Here is a 21,433-nt window from a genome sequence, read left to right as displayed (position 1 = left end):
TAAACCAGCCAAGGGTCATCTTTTGTTTCTGAAGAAGGAGAGGAATACCTCCTGCTAGAAGATTTTGAAAGCAAAACGAATCCATTGCAGTGAGTGTGTTGTAGTTTTGGATCGGTGTGAGTAATGAATCGTACAGGTAAAATCCCACTATGGCAAAGCCTATGGAATGTGTGAATTTGGTTTTCATGAAATTTGATGGAATCAAATACATCACTAAGAGCTATGGCCTAACCCCAAATCTCAACTTCATAGATTTTTTTTTAAAGTAAAAATATAGTACTCCAGAAGGGGTCATAAAGCTTTTCCCAAATTTGTTTGTGCATTCCTCTATTCTTCTATGCTTTCTGGTATTTTAAGTTGATCATCCTTGGCATTTGCTATTGAGTAGTTGGAAGCCTTAAAATTACCGAGGAAGTTGGGGGCTGGGAGAAGGAAGTTACTATTTAAAGCAGCAGGGAAATGACAATCAACATGCCAATCAGCCCGTTCAGCTGACAGCTATGTGATCATTGATGATACTGTCATCAGTTGGCATATTTATTTATAGTATAAACCTGGGGATAAGTTGTATGTTAGATATGCAAAGTTTTGTGTGTGTGTGTGCACATGTGTTTGTGCCAATACTAGGGCTTGAACTGTAACTTAGTGTTTTGCTCAAGGCTGGCACTCTTAATTTTAACACTTGAGCCACACCTCCACTTCTGCCTTTTTGATGATTAATTGTAGATAATAGGCTGTCAAGTTTGTCTATCTGGGCTGGCTTCAAACCTAGATTCTCAAATCTCAGCCTTCTGAATCACTAGAATTATAGGTGTGAGTCAGTGTCTCCATCTGTAGACACGAGGAAGGTTTAAAGCAGGGCTTATGAAATGATGGAGAACTTTTCACATGTAAACATGATTGTTACTTGAGCTAAAGTCAAAGCTCTTGTAGATTGGCTAAGATCTACAAACACAATTCACATGAACCATCTTCCAAGATGATAGAAACACTTAGAAACTACGGATGGTGTTCTGAAGCTGGGCGTGGTGGCTCATGCCTGTAATCCTAGCTACTCAGGAGGCTGAGATCTGAGGATAACAGTTCAGAGCCAGCCAGGGCACAAATGAACCTGAGACTCTTATCTCCAGTTAACCTCTAGAAAATGGAAGTGTGGCTTGACTCAAGGGTAGGGCAGTAGCCTTGAGCTAAAGAGCTCAGGGACAACACCCAGGCTGAGTTCAAGCCCCATGACCCACCCCCCCCCCCAAAAAAAAAAGAAAAAAGGATGTTGTTCTATGTATTTGTTGTATTGGGATTTTACTTGTAAGAGCAAGAAAATTTTATAAATCAACACTAGTCAATAATATCAAATTCTAACTTGATTGTGCTTGTTTGCTGTGAGTATTTGAAATTTATACACTCGAAACTTTCTTTTATACCTGTGCTACTAACTTAAGATTTGAGTTTATGAAGATCCACTATTACTTTCTAATGTCATTCCTTAAAAGCCAACAGCTACACATAGGGCATTTTCCTTTTCAATGGGTGTCTTTCATGCATTTTGCTAGCCTCATGTATTTCCTGTTGTGGTGGAAATCGTGCCCTTATTATTGCCGGGACACATGTGCCATGTGTACTTTGCCAAAGTAATGATTATGTAACAACGGTTTATGGAATATTCACATATGCCTCTTGTTAGGTTGGATGCCCTGAAGGTACAAAATGAGTGTGCAAGGTGCATTTGTCCTCAGATCCAGTGTCCTTTGGAGTTGCGATTAAGTCTTGTTTAGAAGGAGCGAATGTGAGCCTAAGTTATTTGTAGTGGAAGGTGTTGGATGGATGAGAGTGGCCTCAAAAACTCCTGGTTCATCTTGCAAGACTCTTCATACATAGGTACTCCACCAGGGAGTGTTTTCCCAGCCTCGTGAGTTGGGTCAGATGTCTCTGTGGGGTTTCAACAACATACTATAAAACAGAGATTCCTTCACACTTCTGCCTTATCATCGTATTAGAAATAACTTGACAGTTTTCTGAACTATGCGCTAGTCAGAGCAAGAAGACTTACTACACATGATGCTGCCACTTTGTCTTCTGGAAAGTATCATTTAGTTCTGCTGATTCTTCCATTTGTTTTTTATTTTCTAATTCTTCTCTTCAACCCCCGAGACCCTACTTTGAATGTATTCGGTTCTTTTACTGAGGCCCTTTATCAAGTCTTTAACCTTGGGCTCTTGAGCTCTTTATTTTCAAGGTTTCTGTTTGATTTTACTGAATTCTCTTTCATATCCTACATCATCTTCATTTCTTTTTTTTTTTTTTTTTTTTTGCCAGTCCTGGGCTTGAGCTCAGGGCCTGAGCACTGTCCTTGGACTTTCTCAAAGCTGGAGCTCTACCACTTGAGCCTCAGCACCACTTCCGGCTTTTTTTTCTATGTATGTGGTACCGAGGAATCGAACCCAGGTCTTTGTGCATGCTAGGCAAGCACTTTACCACTAGGCCAAACTCTCAGCCCCATCGTCTTTATTTCTTTCAGCTGTTTGTTTGAAATTATCTTGTTGGGTTTTGGTTTGTTTATTTGTTTATGTCCTCATTGAACTTGTTCGGGTGTCTTAAACATCATTTGCTTTTCTCATTGCCCATTCCTATCATTCACTTATTGAATCTGTTTGGCTCTACCGTCTTTCCACTGCCCCTTAAATCCTTCATTGTAGAGTTGTTTGCTTTTGAGGGAGACTTGGTGGTTACTCAGAGAATAAGGGATTTTTTTTTTTCATTGTGATTTTCACACTGGGGGCCAAGTTACAGCAGAGATAGCAATCTCTTGTGCCTTTCAGTTGATGCCTTCTTGCATATTACTTAATACTGTGTAGTGACTGGGTTAATTATCAAATCATTTCAGGGTACAGGATTCTTTGCATACCTCTTGTCCACTCAGCTGTCCGAATTGGCAGCCCTCTGCCTAGGATTATGAGTTGCTTCTGCAGTCACTCCCCCCCCCCCCCCCCGGGGAGGGGGAAGACAGCAGCCACAGACCTACCCTTCTGCCTTGTGTCCTGGCCAAAAATCCCAAGCCTCTGGCATCTAAGAAGATAATGTTGCTTCCCACAGTCTTAAGATTCTCTGTGGGTTCCTGTCAGACACTTCCCTCTTCTCAGCCACTTAAGGTGACTGTCTGATGCCTGAATTCCATGGCAAAATGTCCAGCCACCATGGGCCTTATCCTCAGAGTCACTCCATGCTGGTCCATGTGCGTTCTCTGGGATCTGTGGAGCTACAGGACGCCACTTCTCACACCCACCTCTCCCTGCCTCACACATTCCTGTGTTGGCGCTAAGGTCAGTGTGTCCTGTGGGCTTGTTCCCAAAGCTAGGGTTAGTAGTCTAATAGGCAAGACCATCTGTATTGTGTTGAAGTCGTCCATTTATCCTCCTGCAGTTGGAAACTCATGGACAAGCCTGGGCTTCTGCCAGGATAGTCTGCCGCCTCTTCATGGTTTTTGGCTTCATGTCTCTCTGTCTTCAGAATTGAATCTCTTCCTGGATTCCAGATTCTTTTCATTCACCATGTTAGAATGGCAGAGGCTTCTAATCCGTTATCTTGTCCCTTCTCCTGCCACCTTGTCTTGGCTGCTGCTGGCAGCGTAAGAGTTTCTTGCAGTGCAAGTCAGGAAGAAATCAATTTGAGAAGTGAGTTGGATCTGGTTAGGAACACAGGCGCGAGGACACTCAAGGATAATCAAGAGGAAATCTCAAACAGTTCAGTGTGACGACGGGAACACTCAGCATCTCCCCAAAGTGAAGATGTGAGAAAGGAAAATTCTCCTGTTGCATGTGTTGTAAATCCTGAAGGATTAAACTCTGAGCCGGGCACCGGTGACCTGTAATCTTAGGTACTTGGGAAGCTGAGATCTAATGATCATGGTTTGAAACCAGCTCAGGGAGGAAAGCCCATGAAACTTGTTTATCTCTGACTAACCACTCCTCCCACTCCCCCTACCCCCCCAAAATAAAGTCAGTAGTGGAGCTGTGACTCAGATAGAAGAGTTCCATCCTTCAGCACAGAGCTTATGATAGCACCCACCTCTGTTCAGGCCCCAGGCCCTGTACACATGCACACACAAAAAGATGAAACTCTGGTAGGCATTCCTAGGTAGAAAGACAGGAGATGGAAGCCAGTCACTGAACAAAGGAGATGAGTAATCCGAAGAACACTGAAAAGAGGGAGTTTGGGTTTCTACAGGACCTTGAATAACACCTATAGGTATAGTTCAGGTATCTTGTGTATCACGGAGAAGTGAGGACATGCTGTGTTACTGGCATTTCATCCTGGCTTATGTGACTTCATAATACAAGAGACTGAGACTGTACCCAGAGCTAGAGAGCCTCAAGTGAGTTTTATTACGGTTGTGGGAAATGGGTAATATAACTCTATGCTATCTGTTCTTCCTAGTGTTGGCTAAATGTTTTTTGTTTTTTTTTTAAACAGAAGCTTAGTGGAAGGGCAGATAGATACACGAGGTGAGTTGTGAACAGGTTCTTATAGGTCTTGCTTAGGAAGAACAAGTTTGCCACAGGCAGAGCCATGAATTAAAGAGCAGTGAATCAACTTTCTATACTGGCGCCAGCTTTCGCATGCTCGTTCATAGGAAATACTTTTCCTGTGTCTGTACCTTCTCCATTTTCCTTCCTGAGACTTTTGTAATGTCTAATTGTAGTGCTTAGGGGATTGTGGTTTTTAGGTGTGGATTTCTTAGGTAGAATTGGGGGTGTGGGCAGAACAGGAATTCTGGAGAATGCTTCTGGCGGTTTTGTGGTGGTGGTTTTGTTGTCTGCTATATAATCATAAAAAATAATAAACTGAAGACCATTTGTGCTTTAAATTGTATGGATCACACACACACAAAGAAATCGGAGAGCAAAAAAAAAATGTGTTTTGATTGCCTAACGATGACTATGTTTGCCAAAACTATCTAGCCTTGTGCTTTGACCATATTTTCTTCTGTCGTCAACAATTTTTGTGTAGGGCCCACGCGGATTCGGCAAGGTCCACTTCCTCTGAAACAGACTGCAATGACAATGTCCCTGCTCACAAAAGCACCGCCTCCTCCCACGGCAAGCACGGCGTGAACGGCTTTCTTCAGCAGCAGCTGATGTATGACTCCCCACCCGTGCGGACGCCGCCCCTGTCCGTGGACTCCAGCCTTTACAACCTGCCCCGGAGCTACTCTCACGACGTGCTGCCAAAGGAATCTCCATCCAGTGCCGAAGCCGACGGAGAGCTGTACGTGTTCAACACCCCCTCTGGCACGTCCAGTGTGGAGGCTCAGCTGAGACACGTGGCCATCAGTTATGACATTCCTCCCACACCTGGTAACACTTACCAGATCCCACGGACCTTTCCAGAAGGCACCCTGGGGCAGACGGCCAAGCTAGAAGGTATTCCAGACATCCCTCCACCTCGGCCGCCCAAACCGCACCCGAGTCTTGACCGCTCTCCCGTGGACACCTGTAGCATCCCACGGGCGGCCTCGGACACCGACAGCAGTTACTGCATCCCTGCCGCCGCCGTGGTGCCGCCGTCACGCAGTAACACCATCTCCACCGTGGAGCTGAACAAGCTGCGCAAAGGTCAGCTCTGGGCGGCGTCTTCCCTAGGGGAGGCTAGTGGTGGAAGAGTCCTTCTCGACGGTGGCGCCTCCCGGTCTAGCAGGCCTTCACCACCTTCCTCTTGTCCTCAATGCTATAGTCCTGTCCCCGCTCAGCCACCCGCCCATCTCGTAGTCAGAGTTGCAGTCCATCTCTGGAGGAATGTGTGTGCTGGCTCTATTGGGAGGGAGGAGATGAGTTCTCATTCCGAGGGAGGATGGCTTTAGCATCCTCTTCCAGCCTCACGATGCCTGTCTGTCTGTCTGTCTGTCGTCTGTCTGTGTCTGCCTGTGTGCATGTGTCCCCCCCCTTCCCTTCCTCTTCTCCCCCTCTCCCTCTCCCTTTTCCTCCCCTTTCCCCTCCCTTCCACTTTCTGCTTCCTGGGTGAGAGGTGTTTGTTGGGACAGAGGACTTACAGAGCTACCTCCAGTCTCTGAGTCCACCCCTTGGCTGTATTCGTGTGCTGTTATGCCAGCTTCCATGTCACATGTGCGGGGCTCTGTTGTCTTCTTCCTACATAAGTAATTTAACGTTTTTATTTACTCATTATATTTTGTGCTGGTTCTGGGGCTCAAAACTCAGGGCCCAAGCGCTCTCCCGGAGCTTTTTCATTCTACCATTGGAACCATAGTTCTGCTTCTAGCTTTTTGCTGGTTCATTGGCCATGAAAGTGTCACACACAAGAGATGTTGAGTGTTTGTTCTTTCTTCTAGATGCCATTTCCCAAGACTGCTATGATATTCCACGAACATTTCCAAGCGACAGGTCTAGTTCGCTTGAAGGCTTCCATAACCACTTTGTAAGTATAATTGTTCTTGGGATTATTCAGACTATTTCATTGTCAAAAAGCTTCCTGCTGGGCTGGGAGTTTGGCCCAGTGGTAGAGTGCTTGCCTAGCATGCACACAAAAACCCAGATTCCTCGGTACCACATACATAGGGGGGAAAAAAAAAGCTTCCTGCTGAGTACCATAAGGCGAAACAATATCCTGATTCAGGAGGGGAAAGGGAGGCACAGGAACAGTGAGACAAAGGGTGAACCCATTCAGTAATTGGAAATGAGTTCTACAATTTGGGGGGGAGGGGGACCAGGAGGAGAAAACTGGGAGATAAGGAGGGAGGGGGTGGACAATAATAAAAAAGATATATACTCCTTACCTGACTTACATAACTGAAACCCCTCAGTGCATCACCTTTACAATAAAACTTAAGCTGAACGTCAGAAAAAAAGAATCAGCCTCTCTATTGTGCTTGTGTGTCAGACAGTGACTGCTTACTAAAAGACAAAACGTGTGTGTGTTTTAGAAAATCAGAAATGTGTTGACCGTGGGGAGCGCGTCCAGTGAGGAGCTGGATGAAAACTACGTCCCGATGAATCCCAACTCGCCACCAAGACAACATTCCAGTAGCTTTACCGAACCAATTCAGGAAGCAAATTATGTGCCAATGACTCCAGGAACATTTGATTTCTCTTCCTTTGGAATGCAAGTCCCTCCTCCCGCTCATATGGGCTTCAGGTCCAGCCCAAAGACCCCTCCCAGAAGGCCAGTCCCTGTGGCAGACTGTGAACCACCTCCAGTGGACAGGAACCTCAAGCCGGACAGAAAAGGTAAAGGAAATTTGGCAGGTACGAGAATGGTGGCAGAGTGCAAAGTTAGTTCTGCAATTAACGGTTGCTACGCAATAGAATTGCTTTGGGTCTAGACATTCTGAAACATTGCATATTATCTGGGTCACCAACCTAAGTTAAGCCATCCTGCTATTTATAGGTTCATAGGTGGATGGCCAGGTGAGATTCAGAGCTCAATTTCTAGAGTAGAGGTTACAAACGAAACTACCCAGAGGCTGCTGCAGGCAGCATGGGAGAAGAGTCAGGAGGCGCTGGATCTGCCTCACCTAGCCTAACCAAAGTGCTTTAATGCCTGCCTACCTGCCTGCAATCCCTTGGTGATTTGTGAAACTTTGGGATTAATTATGGCCTCCCAAGAGAAGATAGAAATCTAGGTGTTTGTAAGTATCATCTCTTGATTTTAAAAAATTGTTATCAGATCATTTGTGGGTTAAAAAAATTATAGTGTAAATCCAACATTTCTGCAAACTAGATACAGCTTCTAGTTTTTATTTTGTGACCTTTTCTCCAGAGTATTTAGTAACAGCAGAGTTAAGATTATTAATGTACTCAATGTAATTATTTGAGAATAGTAAGAATGCCTTAAAATGCATATAACAACTGTAAAGAATTCTTCTTCCTAGCTAGGGAATAAATAAATTCTCCTGGTCTCTTCTTTTACACTGGAATTTGTACGTAATATTAAATTCTAAAGTAGACGGGGGCAAAAAAGTACGGCTCCAGTGTAAACCATTTTGCTAGAAGTATAAGGCTCTGAGTTTGAATACCAGTACTGGAAAGAAAGAAGGTAGGGGAGAAAGAAAAGAGAGGAAAGAAGAAACAAAAAGAAAAGGAAGGTGAGCACTGGTGGCTCACACCTATAATTCCAGCTACTCAGGAGGATACAATCTGAGGATTGTGATTCGAAAGCAGCCTGAGCAGGACAGTCAATGAGACTATTAAAAAGCTAGAAATGGAGATGTGGCTCAGGTGGTAGAGTGCCAGTCTTGAGCAAAGAAAAGCTAAGTGGGGCAGGAGCGGTAGAGTACTTTCCTACTATGATTCTTCAGTACTATATATACACAGAAAAGGCTGGAAGTGGCTCATATGGTAGAGTGCTAGCCTTGAGAAAGCCCAAGGGCAGTGCCTAGGCCCTGAGTTCAACCATTAGCAGAAACACACACACACACACACACACACACACACACACACACACACGCACGCGCACGCACGCACACACACGCACACACACACTGAGAAGAGACCAGACAAGAGAGAAAAAGGAAAAACTCTTAAGGTAGTACCTGGCTGAAGAGCTCTGCAAAAAAAACAAAAAAACCTACAAAACAAAAAACCTTTTTTTGTTGGTCATGGGACTTGAACTCTGGGCCTGGGCCTTGTCCCTGAGCTCTCTAGCTCAAGGCTAGTTAGTGCTCTACCACTTGAGCCACAGCACCACTTCCAGTTTTCTGGTGGTCATTTGGAGATAAGAGTCTCATGGCTGGCTTTGAACCAAGATTCTCATATCTGAGCCTCCGGAATAGCTAAGGATTACAGGTGTGAGCCACCGGTGTCTGGCTAGAAAAGAAACTGGTTAGTCACCTTGGATAACATCTGTTCAAGGTTTTGAAATTTTGGCTGAAGTCGTCTGAACACTGACCCCAGCGAGCTGTATTTCGGCATGCTTTCTGGTGACTCTCCTGAGCTAGGGTGCCCCTGCACTGGCAAGTTTCTTAATGTACAGCCGTGGTGTACACAGCTCAGTCACCGGGGCTGACAGTGTGGCCCCTGCTGCCAAGTTTGGTTGCAGACAAGAGAACTTCAGACTCAGACTCAGGAAAAAGAGTTGGCTTGTTTTTTTTAAGTAGGGTTACTCTTGGCTGAACTGGAAGCAGGAGCAGAGGCAGTTTGAGGCCCCCATCCTGTCCTCTGTGCACTGTCTCGTGGGCAGTTCTTGCTTGGCTGTGTCCTCTCCCTTCCCCTCTTCTTTTCTGTTTTCTTCCACTCTGTTAAATGAGCTCTGCTTTCCGAGAGCTTTGGCTGGCAGTGTGTCTCTGGGACCCGCCCCTGCCTCCTGCCTCCTTTTTTATGCATCCGGTTCTAACACCCCATTCATCATTTCCTCACCTCAGGTGGCTCACGGGTCATGTGATCCACCTGGCGTGTCTCTTCACCTAGTCCACATAGTGGGTTGCAGGTCAGCCCGCACACTGGCCGCTGCTGGGACAAGTGGCCACCTTTGAGCCCACAGCTGTAAAGATGAGTTTCTTGGGACACCAGCAGCACCCAGCCTGCCCAGGCCACAGAGGGCCACGATTGGGGTGGTGATTATCTAAAATAAGAAAATCTACTTCTACCAGATACAGCTTGATTACTTCAAGCTTGACAACGAGTTCAGTGCCTAGAACCACTGTGCTCCGTGGTTCTGTCCTTTCATTGGCCCTGCAGCAAGCAGGAGGTGTTTGAACCTTGTTTCTGCCCTGTTTTAGCCAATAGCTGTGGTGGTGTGGAGGACAAATGAGGCTTTCGAATGTTTCTGGGTAGTAGAAGCCACAGAGGTCTCTGAATACCAACGCACAGATATCTTGCCTGTCACCCAGTTTGTGCTAGCCATATTTTCATAAACTATGTCACTGTAGTACTTGTTTTGAATGAAATTTTGCACATACTGTATTAATAGAAGAGACCTTTTAAGCTTGTGTGAAATACTGGGAAAGGGGATTAAATCACTGGCAATGGAGATTTGTGTTTTTACGATGTCAAAGGTGTATATTTCTAATGGAAAAAGTGATTTTGTAAAGTATAGGAAATTTCAATAAGGTACCTATTGTGGCTTCTCTTATATAAATAAGCTGTATTTACTCAATAAACTCACCTAAGCCAATGGCTGACACCTATAATCCTAGCTAAATGGGAAGGTGAAATCTGAGGGCCTTGGTTTAAAGCCAGCCCTGGCTGAGTGCTGGTTGCTGACGCCTATAATCCTAGCTACTTGGGAGGCTGAGATCTGAGGATCTCAGTTCAAAGCCAGCCCAGGCTCTAAAGTCCACGAGACTCTTACCTCCGGTTAACCATCGGAAAACTGGAAGTGGCTCAAGTGATAGAGTACTAGCCTTGAGCAAAGCAGCTCAGGAACCGTGCCCAGGCCATGAATTTTAAGCCTCAAGACTGGCAAAATAAAAATAAATGAATAAAATAGATACGGGAAACAGTTTTATAGTATCGTCTTCTTAATGTAAGGAGAGGTCTCTATGTATTCTTGACCTTTTATGGTTTATAATTATTATTATATTCCTCTTTATATGGTGAACCTATTAGAACAAGAATACACATTTTTCTTAGGCTGTCTTGATTGCCTGTTGGAATTAGTGGAGGGTAATTGTATGAATTACTTTTCTTTCATCTTCATTTTGGAGATGTTTACTACAAAGGGCATAATCTATAAAACTTTGGAAGAGGAAATCATTTAAGTTACATTAAACACATAATAGTACAGAAAATAAATAAAATTCTCATTTCATTGAGTGCCTGTGAGCAGTAGTTATAGGAATACCTATCAGTGAAACACCAGTAGCTCATACCTGAGGACCGATGTTCAAAGCCAGCCTGGGCAGATAAAATCAAGACTCTTATCTCCAGTTAACCACTTAAAAAGCCAGAAGTGCAAGAGTGGCTCTATCACCAGAGCACAAGCCTGGAGTGGAAAAGCCAAGAGAGATAAAGGACCTGAGTTCAAGCTCCTGTATCGGCATGCGCACACATGCATGTGTGTGCACCCCCCCCCAACTCTGGTATAAATAAACTTCAAAAAAGCTGGGGGCTGGGGGCTCACCCCTGTAATCCTAGCTACTCAGGAGGCTGAGATCTAAGGATCATGGTTCAAAGCCAGCCCAGCCATGCAAGTTTGTAAACTCTTACTACCAGAAAACTGGAAAGTGGCACAGTGGCTCAAGTGGTAGAATACTAGCCTTACCCAGGCTCAAGTTCAAGTCACATAACTGACCAAAAAAAAAAAAAAAAAAAAAAGGATCATATTTGCCTGTTTGAAATGTGAATTCACCATAGTGTTAACCCAGTTTGGGATAAACAACTTTTAAAGTAGCATCCAGTTGTTCACTTTTTCCTCTGAAAGGACCAGCAAAGCTCTCAGAGTGAGCTGATTGAACTCTACCAGTGCTGAGAGAAACTGACTCCTCACTATTCCATGTAGGTCTACGAAGTACTTTTATCCCTTTGGCCAAACTCAAGGCCGGCAAGTCGCCTCCCCTCAGAAGCTCGCGGCAGGTCTAGCAGAAGAGGGGGAAAAGTAAACTTATAGTTCTTAATGGCCAGGAAGAGACTGTGGTTGAGGTGAATTCTTGGCACTGTGCACGAAGCTCCCCTGAGCCAGGGTTGAGAGCTCCCATGGCAATTAAGCCGTAGTAGGAGGGAAGGAAGTTTCTGGAACTTCTCCTTAGAGGAAACCTTATGCAAGATCCTTTCAGAGAAGGCATAAGACTGGCTGTGTTTGCCAGTGGGTAGGTGGCCAGAAAGGAGGGAAGAAAGTACCAAGAAAAGGAAGGCGTGCCAAATGCCTTACGGTGCCTGATCTCCCTCTCCCATGCCCGGATCCATGCTTGACTCCATTACAGGGTTTTTTGCAGGCTGTCTCTAGGCAGCTCATTGTGATGAAAGAATACAGTAGAAAAAAATAATTATACTCTTCAGTGTAAAATGATGTCAAAATCACACCTTTTAAAAGTCATCTGCCTTGGGGAGCTTTGCCCAGTTTTCCAACGCCAGGATTGGGACAGGATCAAGTGGGAGAGTAACAAAAAGCCCTTTTTCTGGTTCTTTTCCTCACCTGGGGAGTGGAGGGTGGGTTTGCAGTGAGTTTTGGAGATCTGAGGGCACTTAGATCTCAAGGACGGGACACACAACAATACAATGTGATTTGTGTCCAGCAGGCAGCTAATACAGGTGTGCGTTTGTTGGACTCTTCCAGTGGTATCTGTAGCTTGACAAGGCCTCCAGACCAGAAAAGCACCCTGGGCTGCCCCTCTTCCAGCACATAAGAGTGGGGACTCGTTGAGGCTCCTCGTGCCCGAAAAGCCCTGTTCACAGTGATCCAATATTTAGAGGCACTTCCTAGGTGAAGTCATCCATTTCTGATGGACACTGGGGGCCTTGAAGGGAGAAAATATGATTTAGGGGCCCAGGGCAAGGGAGGCTAGCGGATTATGCTATGCAATTCTGTTTTTAAAGACCAACTATTCTCTCTCTCTCTGTCTCTCTCTCTCTCTCTCTCTGTCTCTCTCTCTCTCTCTGTCTCTCTCTCTCTCTCTCTCTCTCTCTCTCTCTTCTCTCTCTTTCTTTCCTTCTTTCTTTCTTTCTTTCTTTCTTTCTTTCTTTCTTTCTTTCTTTCTTTCTTTCTTTCTTTCTTTCTTTCTTTCTTTCTTTCTTTCTTTCTTTGCCAGTCCTGGGGCTTGAAGTCAGGGCCTGGGCACTATCGTTGGGCTTTCTCAAAGCTAATGACCTACTACTTGAGTCACAACACCACTTCCAGCTTCTGTATGTGGTACTGAGGAATCAAACCCAGGGCTACGTGCATGCTAGGCAAGCATTCTACTCCTAGGCCATGTACGTGTGTGTGTGTGCACACGTGCCCGTACCAGTACTGGAGCTTGAATGCAGGGCCTAGGTGCTGTCTCTTCGCTTCAGGAGGGAGGAGGGTGTCTATGAGAGGGGCGTTACCCAAGTGGAGAGTGGCTGGGTGATCAAGTAGTCATTAAATAGGATCTACACTGTATAAACACTGAAGTACTAAGGAGGGTAGGGATGGATTGCGCAGAATGCGGGGAGGGGTGAAACTCATTGATTAGGCTATATCATAAACTTCTGGAATTGAAACATCTTTGTACAGCTGCTTAATTCTTTTTAAAATACTGGGTTCCGGGCTGGGAATATGGCTTAGTGGTAGCATGCTTGAAGCTCTGGGTTCTATTCCTCAGCACCATGTAAATAGAAAAGACCAGAAGTGGTGCTGTGTCTTAAATGAGAGGGCTAGTCTTGAGCAAAAAAAGAAGGTCAGGGACAGTGCCCAGGTCCTGAGGTCAAGCCCCAGGAAAAAAAAGAAAACATACCAGTGATACTGGTCTGAAGGACTGCAGAATTTTTCTTGGATCTGTTTTTCCTCCCATCAAGATTAGTAGCCAGGCTGGGGATCCAGTCAACCTAACACCTTTTATAACTGTTGCTTATTCCGCGGTGGCATGCAGTGTCCCTTCGTTGTGCCAAGCATGAATCCTGTGTGAGAGAACTGGAGTTTTTCCCACATGTTTTTGAGAGATAACATTTCTGCACAGGGCTCTGGTTGCTTTTTTTATTCTTTGAAATTTCCTTTTTATAGAATCCATTTTCCCCCTTAAAAATAACAGTCTATTAAGAGAGTCTTCTTTTTACCAATTAGGTCAAAGTCCTAAAATTTTAAGACCTAAACCCCATGGTTTAGAGCGAACCGATTCACAAATCATAGGTGGCTTTGCTACAAGAAGAAAGGGTATGTACTTTAGCACTGCATGCTTTCTGGGGTGTTGGGAGTTCATTTTATTTTGTAATGATTTTCTTAGAAAGTTAAAAAAATATATATATATATTACATTACTTTACAACTGCTGTTGTAAATAAAGTCCCCCAGCATGGTCTTTCTACAGTGAATGCCTCTCATGACACAAGAGGAGTTTGTATGTCATCCCTTTATCTGCAGCACGTTAAATGTTGGATACGTTGTAGTCAGCTTTGTCTTTTGCATTATTCCCTTTACTTGGACAACGATCATTTAATTTAAGCTGGTGAATGTCTTGTGAATCACAGGTGTTTCCTCTCTGTGCATGTGTATATGTGTATATAATATATACATATATAATATATATGCATGAATTTTGTTCTAAGACTAAAGGATTATCTCCATTTATTAAGGATGTCATTGCTTAGAAATTGAGAGCTAAACTATTAGCCTTTTGGTGGTTAAAAAAAAAGTAAAACATTAAAGAAAAAGCTTGTAGTGCCGTAATATTCTGTACATTTAAGTATATAGATAAGGAGAGCTTCTTTAACTTGTTTCTAATACATCTAGTCTTTCTTATATTTGAGTTGACAAAAACACTCAGTTTTAAGCCTCTGAGAGTCTGTTTAAGACCTTTGAAATGAACATTTATTTTGCAGTTTCATGCTAATTATAGCATAGTTGATTAAAATTACACTTGTGAACAAAGACTGAGGAAAAATGGAAAACATGAGCATTTTTCCTTGAAGTGGCAAGATGAAGCATAACTGAGATTTATGTTTCTACAATCTTCTGAAATATAATTAATACAGATTGTATTATTTTGAGTTTCTTTTGTTGTTGTTGTTGTTGTTGTTTACTCCATACATTTCTGAAAAGGATTTCAATTAGTCTTGACTAAAAAGGCCCAGATCCCATAAGACCCCTCCTTAAGAAACCAGAAGAGGAGAGTACCTGTTTAGTATAGTCTACTGTGGTAATGAGAAAATAAGTGAAGACCCCTTATAAATAAAAGTATGAGCATTACTTTAATTTAGTAGTAAATTCCTGAGTTAAAGTAAGCTAAAAGTATAAGGTGATTGTTTCAAAGTAATTATGAAAATTTCCCAGTGCTGAATTTAAATCTAAAGCTACAATTAAATTCTTTTGTTTTGTTTGTTTCAAGTTTGGATAGGAATTGTTCTAAAATATTTGCTTATTAACTCTTGGTTTTACCAAAGGTTTGGTTTTTCTTTTAGCTTATTCTGTCTCTCACACTGCCCATTCATCATTGTACGTATCTGGTTGTTGTGTAAAGGAGATGCTCAAGTATTGAATAATTGGAACACTTTCACAAAGATCATCCCATAGTGGTGTGAGGATTAAATTAGTGCTGAATAAATGAATGAAATAAAAGTATAAGTCAAGTAACTATGGAAGAATTTGGTCACACTACTCTTTCTTTTTGTTTTCATTTCATTTTTATCCATACAATTATCTACTTTCATTTCAAAGCAAGGTGTTACAGTGCAGTACAGCTGTAGGCTTTGAGTGAAGAACCACAAAACATCACCTAATTTAGCATTTTGCCACTCTTTCGCTCTAACCTTAGCACGTGACACCCGTGAACTTGAGTTCATCTGTGAGATTAGCTGGGCTTAGATGTATTCTAGCCAGTAACTAGAAATTGAGAAAGAGAGAAGGGGTTCGGTTTGTTTTCCAAGGTTGTGTATATTAAAAGCTACTTGTTTTTCTTTTCAGCCAAGCCAGCACCTTTAGAAATAAAACCTTTGCCAGAGTGGGAGGAACTACAGGCTCCAGTTAGGTCTCCAATCACCAGGAGTTTTGCTCGAGAGTAAGTACTTTGTTAGAATGGATCACTTTGAATATGATGACTATCATTCTAGAATTGTCATTATCAAGGAAAATGTCCAGAAAAAAAAAATGGTTTCCAAGAATGGTATGGAGAAGCCTCCTTTTGGAAGTTCTGCAAAGTAAAAACTATTTCATAGGCAGGAATCAGTAGCTCATCCTTGTGACAGGGCTGAGAAGGGAGAAATCTGTCGTTCAAGGCCAGCCTAGAAGAAGTAGACCTGCGGCTCGAGTGGTACACTAGTCTTGAGCCAAACCAGCAAAGGGCCAGCACCCGGGCACTGAGTTCAAACCCTGATTCTCCCAGTGCCCAAACTGAAAAAGCCTAGGCCCGTCCAGGCAGGAAAGTCTGTAAGACTTCCTTAATGGAGACAAGGTGAAGTGGTGGTGTGTGCTAAAAAGAAATAGGTGGATCATAGTCCAAGTATATAGATCCAAGATCCTATCTTAAAAATAACCAGTGTCAACTTGGTGTTGGTGGCTTACACACGTTATTGAAGCTACTCAGGAGGCGGAGATCTGAGGATCATGGTTCAAAGCCGCCCAGGCAGGAAAGTCTGTGAGACCCTTTCTTCCAGCTAATCACAGAAAAAGCCAGAGTGGCACTGTGGCGCAACTGGTAGAGCTCTAGCCTTGAGCAGAATTTGCTTACGGGCAGTGTCCAGCCTTGGAGTTCGAACTCCAAGTCTGGCAAAGAAAAACCTTGTGTTAGGGAATGAACACAAAGGCACAATTGACCAAGAATCTGATCACATACAATAATATTTATCAAAATGAACTCATGACATGGAAACAAGAAACAAAATCAAATAAGCAAAACACTTGTTAAGGAAAAAGAAATAACCAGTGAAAAACACAGCGGGAGGCCTAGGTTGGTGGTAGGGTGTCTGCCTACGTGGAAGGTCCTGAGTTCAAGCCCTAGTACCACCAAACACCAACAACAAAAATCCCAGCACTTTTCATTAAGGTTCTAAAATGTGGATGTTGGGGTGATCCAGCAGAGACCTTGATTTCAATCCTCAGTACCGCAGGATCAATAAAAGGTCATTCTCCTCTCTGTACAGTGCTGCATCCCTGGGAGTTTTTATGATATGTGGTGATAGCCTTGTTACAGCCCATGTAAGAAAGATCTGTATTCTTTTATATTTAAAACAAATGTGTGTTTTTGTTTCTACTGTGGTCAGTCTCAGTAGAATAACTCTGTATTGCATAAGATAATTCCATGTTCAAAGTGTTTTCTTTAACACGGTTCTGAACGTTAGTTGTGTGAAGAATGAGGACTTGGCTTTTTGGGGTGACAGCTGTGCTCTTAGCTCCTCCAGGTTCCCCATGTCGCCGCGGCCGGATTCCGTGCACAGCACCACATCCAGCAGTGACTCCCACGACAGTGAAGAGAACTACGTCCCCATGAACCCAGCCCTGGCCGGGGAAGACCCGGTAGGCAGGCTTCCTCTCTTCTCCTGTCCCGAGCTGCCCTATTATCATTGTCTTCCCCTTCTGTCTTGCCTGCTATATGCAGGGAAAGTCAGAGACTTTCTAAAAAGTCACAGAATTCTAAAACCAGGAAAGGACATAGTGCCCTCTTCCACTGGTAGAGCGTTAGAAAAACAGGAATTTGTGTTTGTGTTTCTCCACTGTACCAGGGACCGAGGCAATCAGCTAACAAGCAGAAGAGCTTGCTTGTTTTTGGCTCAGGGGTTTGGAAGTTCAAATCTGTGGTTGGTTGACCTCACTGCTTTGGGTCCATGTTGGTATATTGAGGCAGGAGAGATTGGCAGAGCAAACCTAATCACTTCATGCCCAGGAAGCAGAGTAGAGTGAGGAGGTGCCAGGGTCTCATAGTCTTCTTCTAGGCCCCCCCCCACCTCCTAAAGACTTCCTTCCACCCTACTGCCCCCCATTCACCAGCTTGCTGGGTTCTGGTGTCTCATACCTGTAATCCTAGCTCCTCAGGAAGCTGAGATCTGAGGATTGCAGTTTAAGACCAGTCCCAGCAGGAAAGTCCATGAGACACTTTTCTCCAATTAACTACCAAAAAACCTCAAGTGGAGCTGTGGCTCAAGTGGTAGAGCACCAGCCTTGAGGAAAAAAGCCAAGAGTCTGTGCCCAGGCCCTGATTTCAAGCCTGTAAATAAGCAAGTTCCCACACTTCGCAATAATGCCATTCTGAGAACCAAGCTTTCATCGTATGAGACTTGGAGTGACATTTCAGACCCATACTACTGCAGTTGTAGAGACATTTTCCAGTTATATTTATCTGAGATATACTGTAATTTTGATATTCTTCTAAAAAGTATACTGGAAGCAGATTATACTGTAATTCTCCAGGCCAGTGGCATTACAGTCTTAGGGTGAAGTTTTCTCACACAGAAGGTGTTCTGTGATCTTTCAGTAACTTATCCTTGCATTTAAAAAAAAAAAAAGAACAAACATAGTATGTTTCTAGTTGCTATGTGACATACGCATGAGAACTTTCCCAACAGCAGCAGGCATTTTGTTTTCCAGAAATCAGGCAGTTGGCAGAAAATAAATAGTTCAGATGTTTGAGAAATTTAACTGCTAAACACATTTTGCTTTTGCTTTTCTTGATACCAGATTTACTGCTTGTTCTGTTATTTGTGTTGTAGTGGATAAGAATATCAGCTAGATTAGATACAGAAACAGAAACAGCAAATAAACTGAAAACCAGAGAAACAGAAAATAAATCATGATGACTTTAGAAAACCTGGTGTATTTCTTTGTTCACAAGTCTAAGCATAGTGCAGAGATCTAAGGATGTAGGTTCAAAGCCAGGTCCCTCCCTGGCCCCCCCCCCCCAGTCCCCTGGTAGAAAAGTCCAAGAGACTCTTTTCTCCAATTAACCAGCAAAAAGTCAGAAATGGAGGTGCGGCTCCAGTGGTAGAATGCCAGCCTTGAGCAAAAAATGATGAACAAGAGTGAGAGAGCCTGAGCTCAAGCCCAGAACTGTATCAGAAAAGTAGTCAATCCAGGGAGTCATGGCAGATGCATCGTCCTTGCCCTCTGTTGTGTGGCTCACGTGTTCATGGGAGTTGAGTACATAATACTGTTACAGAACTGCCTTGAATGGAAAAAGGCAAGCAAGGCCCTGAGTTCAGGGCCCAGTACTGGCACATGCGCTCACATATGCATACACCAGTTTAGATTGAATTTCTTTTTACAGCCACCTGAGGCTTGACATTTGTGTCATAGTCGAACCAAATTTAAACTTTTTCTTTTTTTGCTAGTCCTGGAGCTTGAATTGAGGGCCTGGGCACTGTCCTTGGACTTTGTCGAGGCTAGTGCTCTTCCACTTGAGCCGCAGAACCTCCCCTGGCCTTTGCTGTGTATGTGGCACCGAGGAATCAAAACCATGGCTTCGTGCCTGTTAGGCAAGCACTCTACCACTAGGCTACACTCCCGGCCCTGAATGTAAACTTTTTTTAAGTAATTTTTTTGAAACTACTTTCAGGTTGTGATCCACTCTTACTATTTTAGTCCTAAAAGTATGATTTTCTAAACAGTCATTTCCTGACAACAGATTCTATGGAAACAGGTAGGCTTCGGTGGATGGCAAATAAGTACTAGGTGGGGGGTAGGGCAATGCATACCTGTAATCACAACTCCTCGAAAGGCTGAGATCAGAGGATCAGCTGCATCTAGGAGTTGGGGATCATGATGGGGAAGATAGCAAGAGGGCCTGATCTCAAAGAAATAAAGGCACAGACGGGAAGGAAGTATGTTTCATGAATATTTGACCATTTCGTGGATGTTTGACCACTGGTTTTTGGTTTTGGTTTTGTTTTTCCACGTGTGTGTATATGTGATGCTCTCAGAGTCTTTTCGGCAATCACAGTCTGGATGGAGGAAGCAGTCCTATGGTGAAGCCCAAAGGGGACAAGCAAGTGGAATACTTAGATCTAGATTTAGATTCCGGGAAATCTACACCCCCACGGAAGGTGAGTGAAACCTTGTTCTGTACCTGCAGAATGCCGAGGCCTTAAAGAATCCTCATTGTTGAGGAAACTTTATGAGGTTTAACTGAAAATTGGTGAAGTCTAGTATTTACTTGATTTGATTGCTCGGGTGAAGGGTGGGCAGATGCTGCGGAGGGGACTCAGAGCCCTGCACACAGGAGGCAAGCATTCCCACCGAGCTTCAGGTTTCTTATATTTCTAAAATGAAGTTCAAGTTGGTTCTCTTTATCCATACCACACTGACTTTCCTAACTTCTCCCTCTGCTCTTCTTTTGTCTCTTAAATATTTTGTGAGTCTCTGAAGCTATAATGATAAAATCTTAAGTCCGGGGGAGTCCGAATTTTGTGTTTGTTAAGCCACACTCACAGTGCATTCCCTGGGAGTTTATTCGTGGCTGAATCCCCAGGATGCAGGTTTCCTCCAGAAAGGGTTTGTATTCCCTTTTCCCAGGGGCCAGGAGGTAGTGTCATTCCCTGCCTCTGGCTCCAGCACACAGTGTCTCCACCATCTCAGCTCCTGCGAGTGGAGCATTCGTGTGAAGCATTCTATACGGTATTTTAAATGATAGTATTTCACATTTGAGTAGCTGAGTGCCTCTCCTAGTTACTCAGGAGGCAGTAATCGGAGGATAACATTTTGAAGACCGCCTGTGCAATAACGTCCCTGAGACTCTTCATTTAACCAGCTAAGAGCAGGGAGTGGAGAGATGGCCCAAGTGGTAAAGCACCAACCTAAAAGAAAAAAACAGAGAGTACCTGCCTTGGAGTTTAGGTCCCATTATTCCCCCCCCTCTCTCTCTGTCTCTCTCTCTGTCTCTGTCTCTCTGTCTCTGTCTCTCTCTGTCTCTCCGCCCCTCGCTCTCTCTCTCTCTACACACACACACATATACACACACACTTTTTAAGAGAGAGAGAGAGCAGCTAGATTTAGGGAAATGACACTACTGTTTAGCTGAAGCAATCTCACTTAGGGAGACCCAGTCGAATCTCAAGGATATTTAGTTACAGAGCATCTGTGACTCTGTCCATTTGAAAGCTGAGCTTCACTCAGAAACCCCCCTTGCTTGTGGCACTCTTGTCTGTTTCTTTTTCCCCTTTATATTTGTATTTTTTCTGTATGTAGCAAAAGAGCAGCGGCTCAGGCAGCAGCGTAGCGGACGAGAGAGTGGACTACGTGGTGGTGGACCAGCAGAAGACCCTGGCTCTGAAGAGCACGCGGGAAGCGTGGACAGATGGCAGGCAGTCCACTGAGTCGGAAACACCAACCAAGAGCGTGAAATGAAAACCTCCCGCTGGCTGCCGGCCCACGCAGATGCGAAGTGCATTGTAAAGATGAAGCCCATGTGGAGAGGGAGTCGGTCTTGACACTTCATCTCTAGGTGGATTTGATCCTCAAGTGAGCAGAGCTGACGTCAGAGGGCCTTACACAACATGGGGCAGTTTGGACTGTACCCGGTGCTTGCGCCATGTCAACAGTCCACAGCTCGTAAATAATGTGGGGACGCGGTCACATTTGACTCCCGTGGTTAACTGCACTCGTAGTATCACTGTATTTATGCACTTTTCCATTGAAAACATTGGCTTAGGTATTCCCAGTGAACCTTAACAGAGTTCTTCCATTTTTTTTCACACTGCTCTATGTACAATACTAAGAGAACTAAGCTAGTTGTTTTTGTTTTTAAAGATTTGGAACTTGCTGTCAAAGCTATATTCTTGACACCATTAGGAAGAGTAGTCTGACAACTTAGATGGTAACTCAGCTTAAACTACAGGCGTAGTATGGTTGGACTTAACCTTTCCTTGCCTTCCATAGATTATGAAGATAATGTC

The 21,433-nt window shown here is 43.9% G+C and overlaps 1 protein-coding gene across 3 annotated transcripts in view; it reads left to right on the top strand.

The window, feature by feature from the left end:
* Gab1 (GRB2 associated binding protein 1) overlaps positions 1-21,203 on the top strand; it is an 85,227-nt gene extending 64,024 nt beyond the window's left edge. The window contains exons 4-12 of one of the 3 annotated variants that reach the window (XM_090356904.1): positions 9-89; positions 5,005-5,609; positions 6,341-6,426; positions 6,932-7,235; positions 13,684-13,773; positions 15,519-15,612; positions 16,943-17,066; positions 19,463-19,585; positions 20,727-21,203. In XM_090356904.1, coding sequence (XP_090213030.1) covers positions 9-89; positions 5,005-5,609; positions 6,341-6,426; positions 6,932-7,235; positions 13,684-13,773; positions 15,519-15,612; positions 16,943-17,066; positions 19,463-19,585; positions 20,727-20,885 — 1,666 coding nt within the window. In that variant the 3' untranslated portion in view covers positions 20,886-21,203. The remainder of the gene's footprint in view (positions 1-8; positions 90-5,004; positions 5,610-6,340; positions 6,427-6,931; positions 7,236-13,683; positions 13,774-15,518; positions 15,613-16,942; positions 17,067-19,462; positions 19,586-20,726) is intronic. The other 2 variants (XM_090356902.1, XM_090356903.1) reach the window with 2 other exon arrangements.
* The last annotated feature ends 230 nt before the right edge of the window (positions 21,204-21,433 follow it).

Source organism: Megascapheus bottae, chromosome 23 (genome assembly GCF_031878675.1).
Source record: "Megascapheus bottae isolate mThoBot1 chromosome 23, mThoBot2.hap1, whole genome shotgun sequence".
Classification (NCBI taxonomy): Eukaryota; Metazoa; Chordata; class Mammalia; order Rodentia; family Geomyidae; genus Megascapheus; species Megascapheus bottae.
This window is presented reverse-complemented; position numbering and strand designations above follow the sequence as displayed.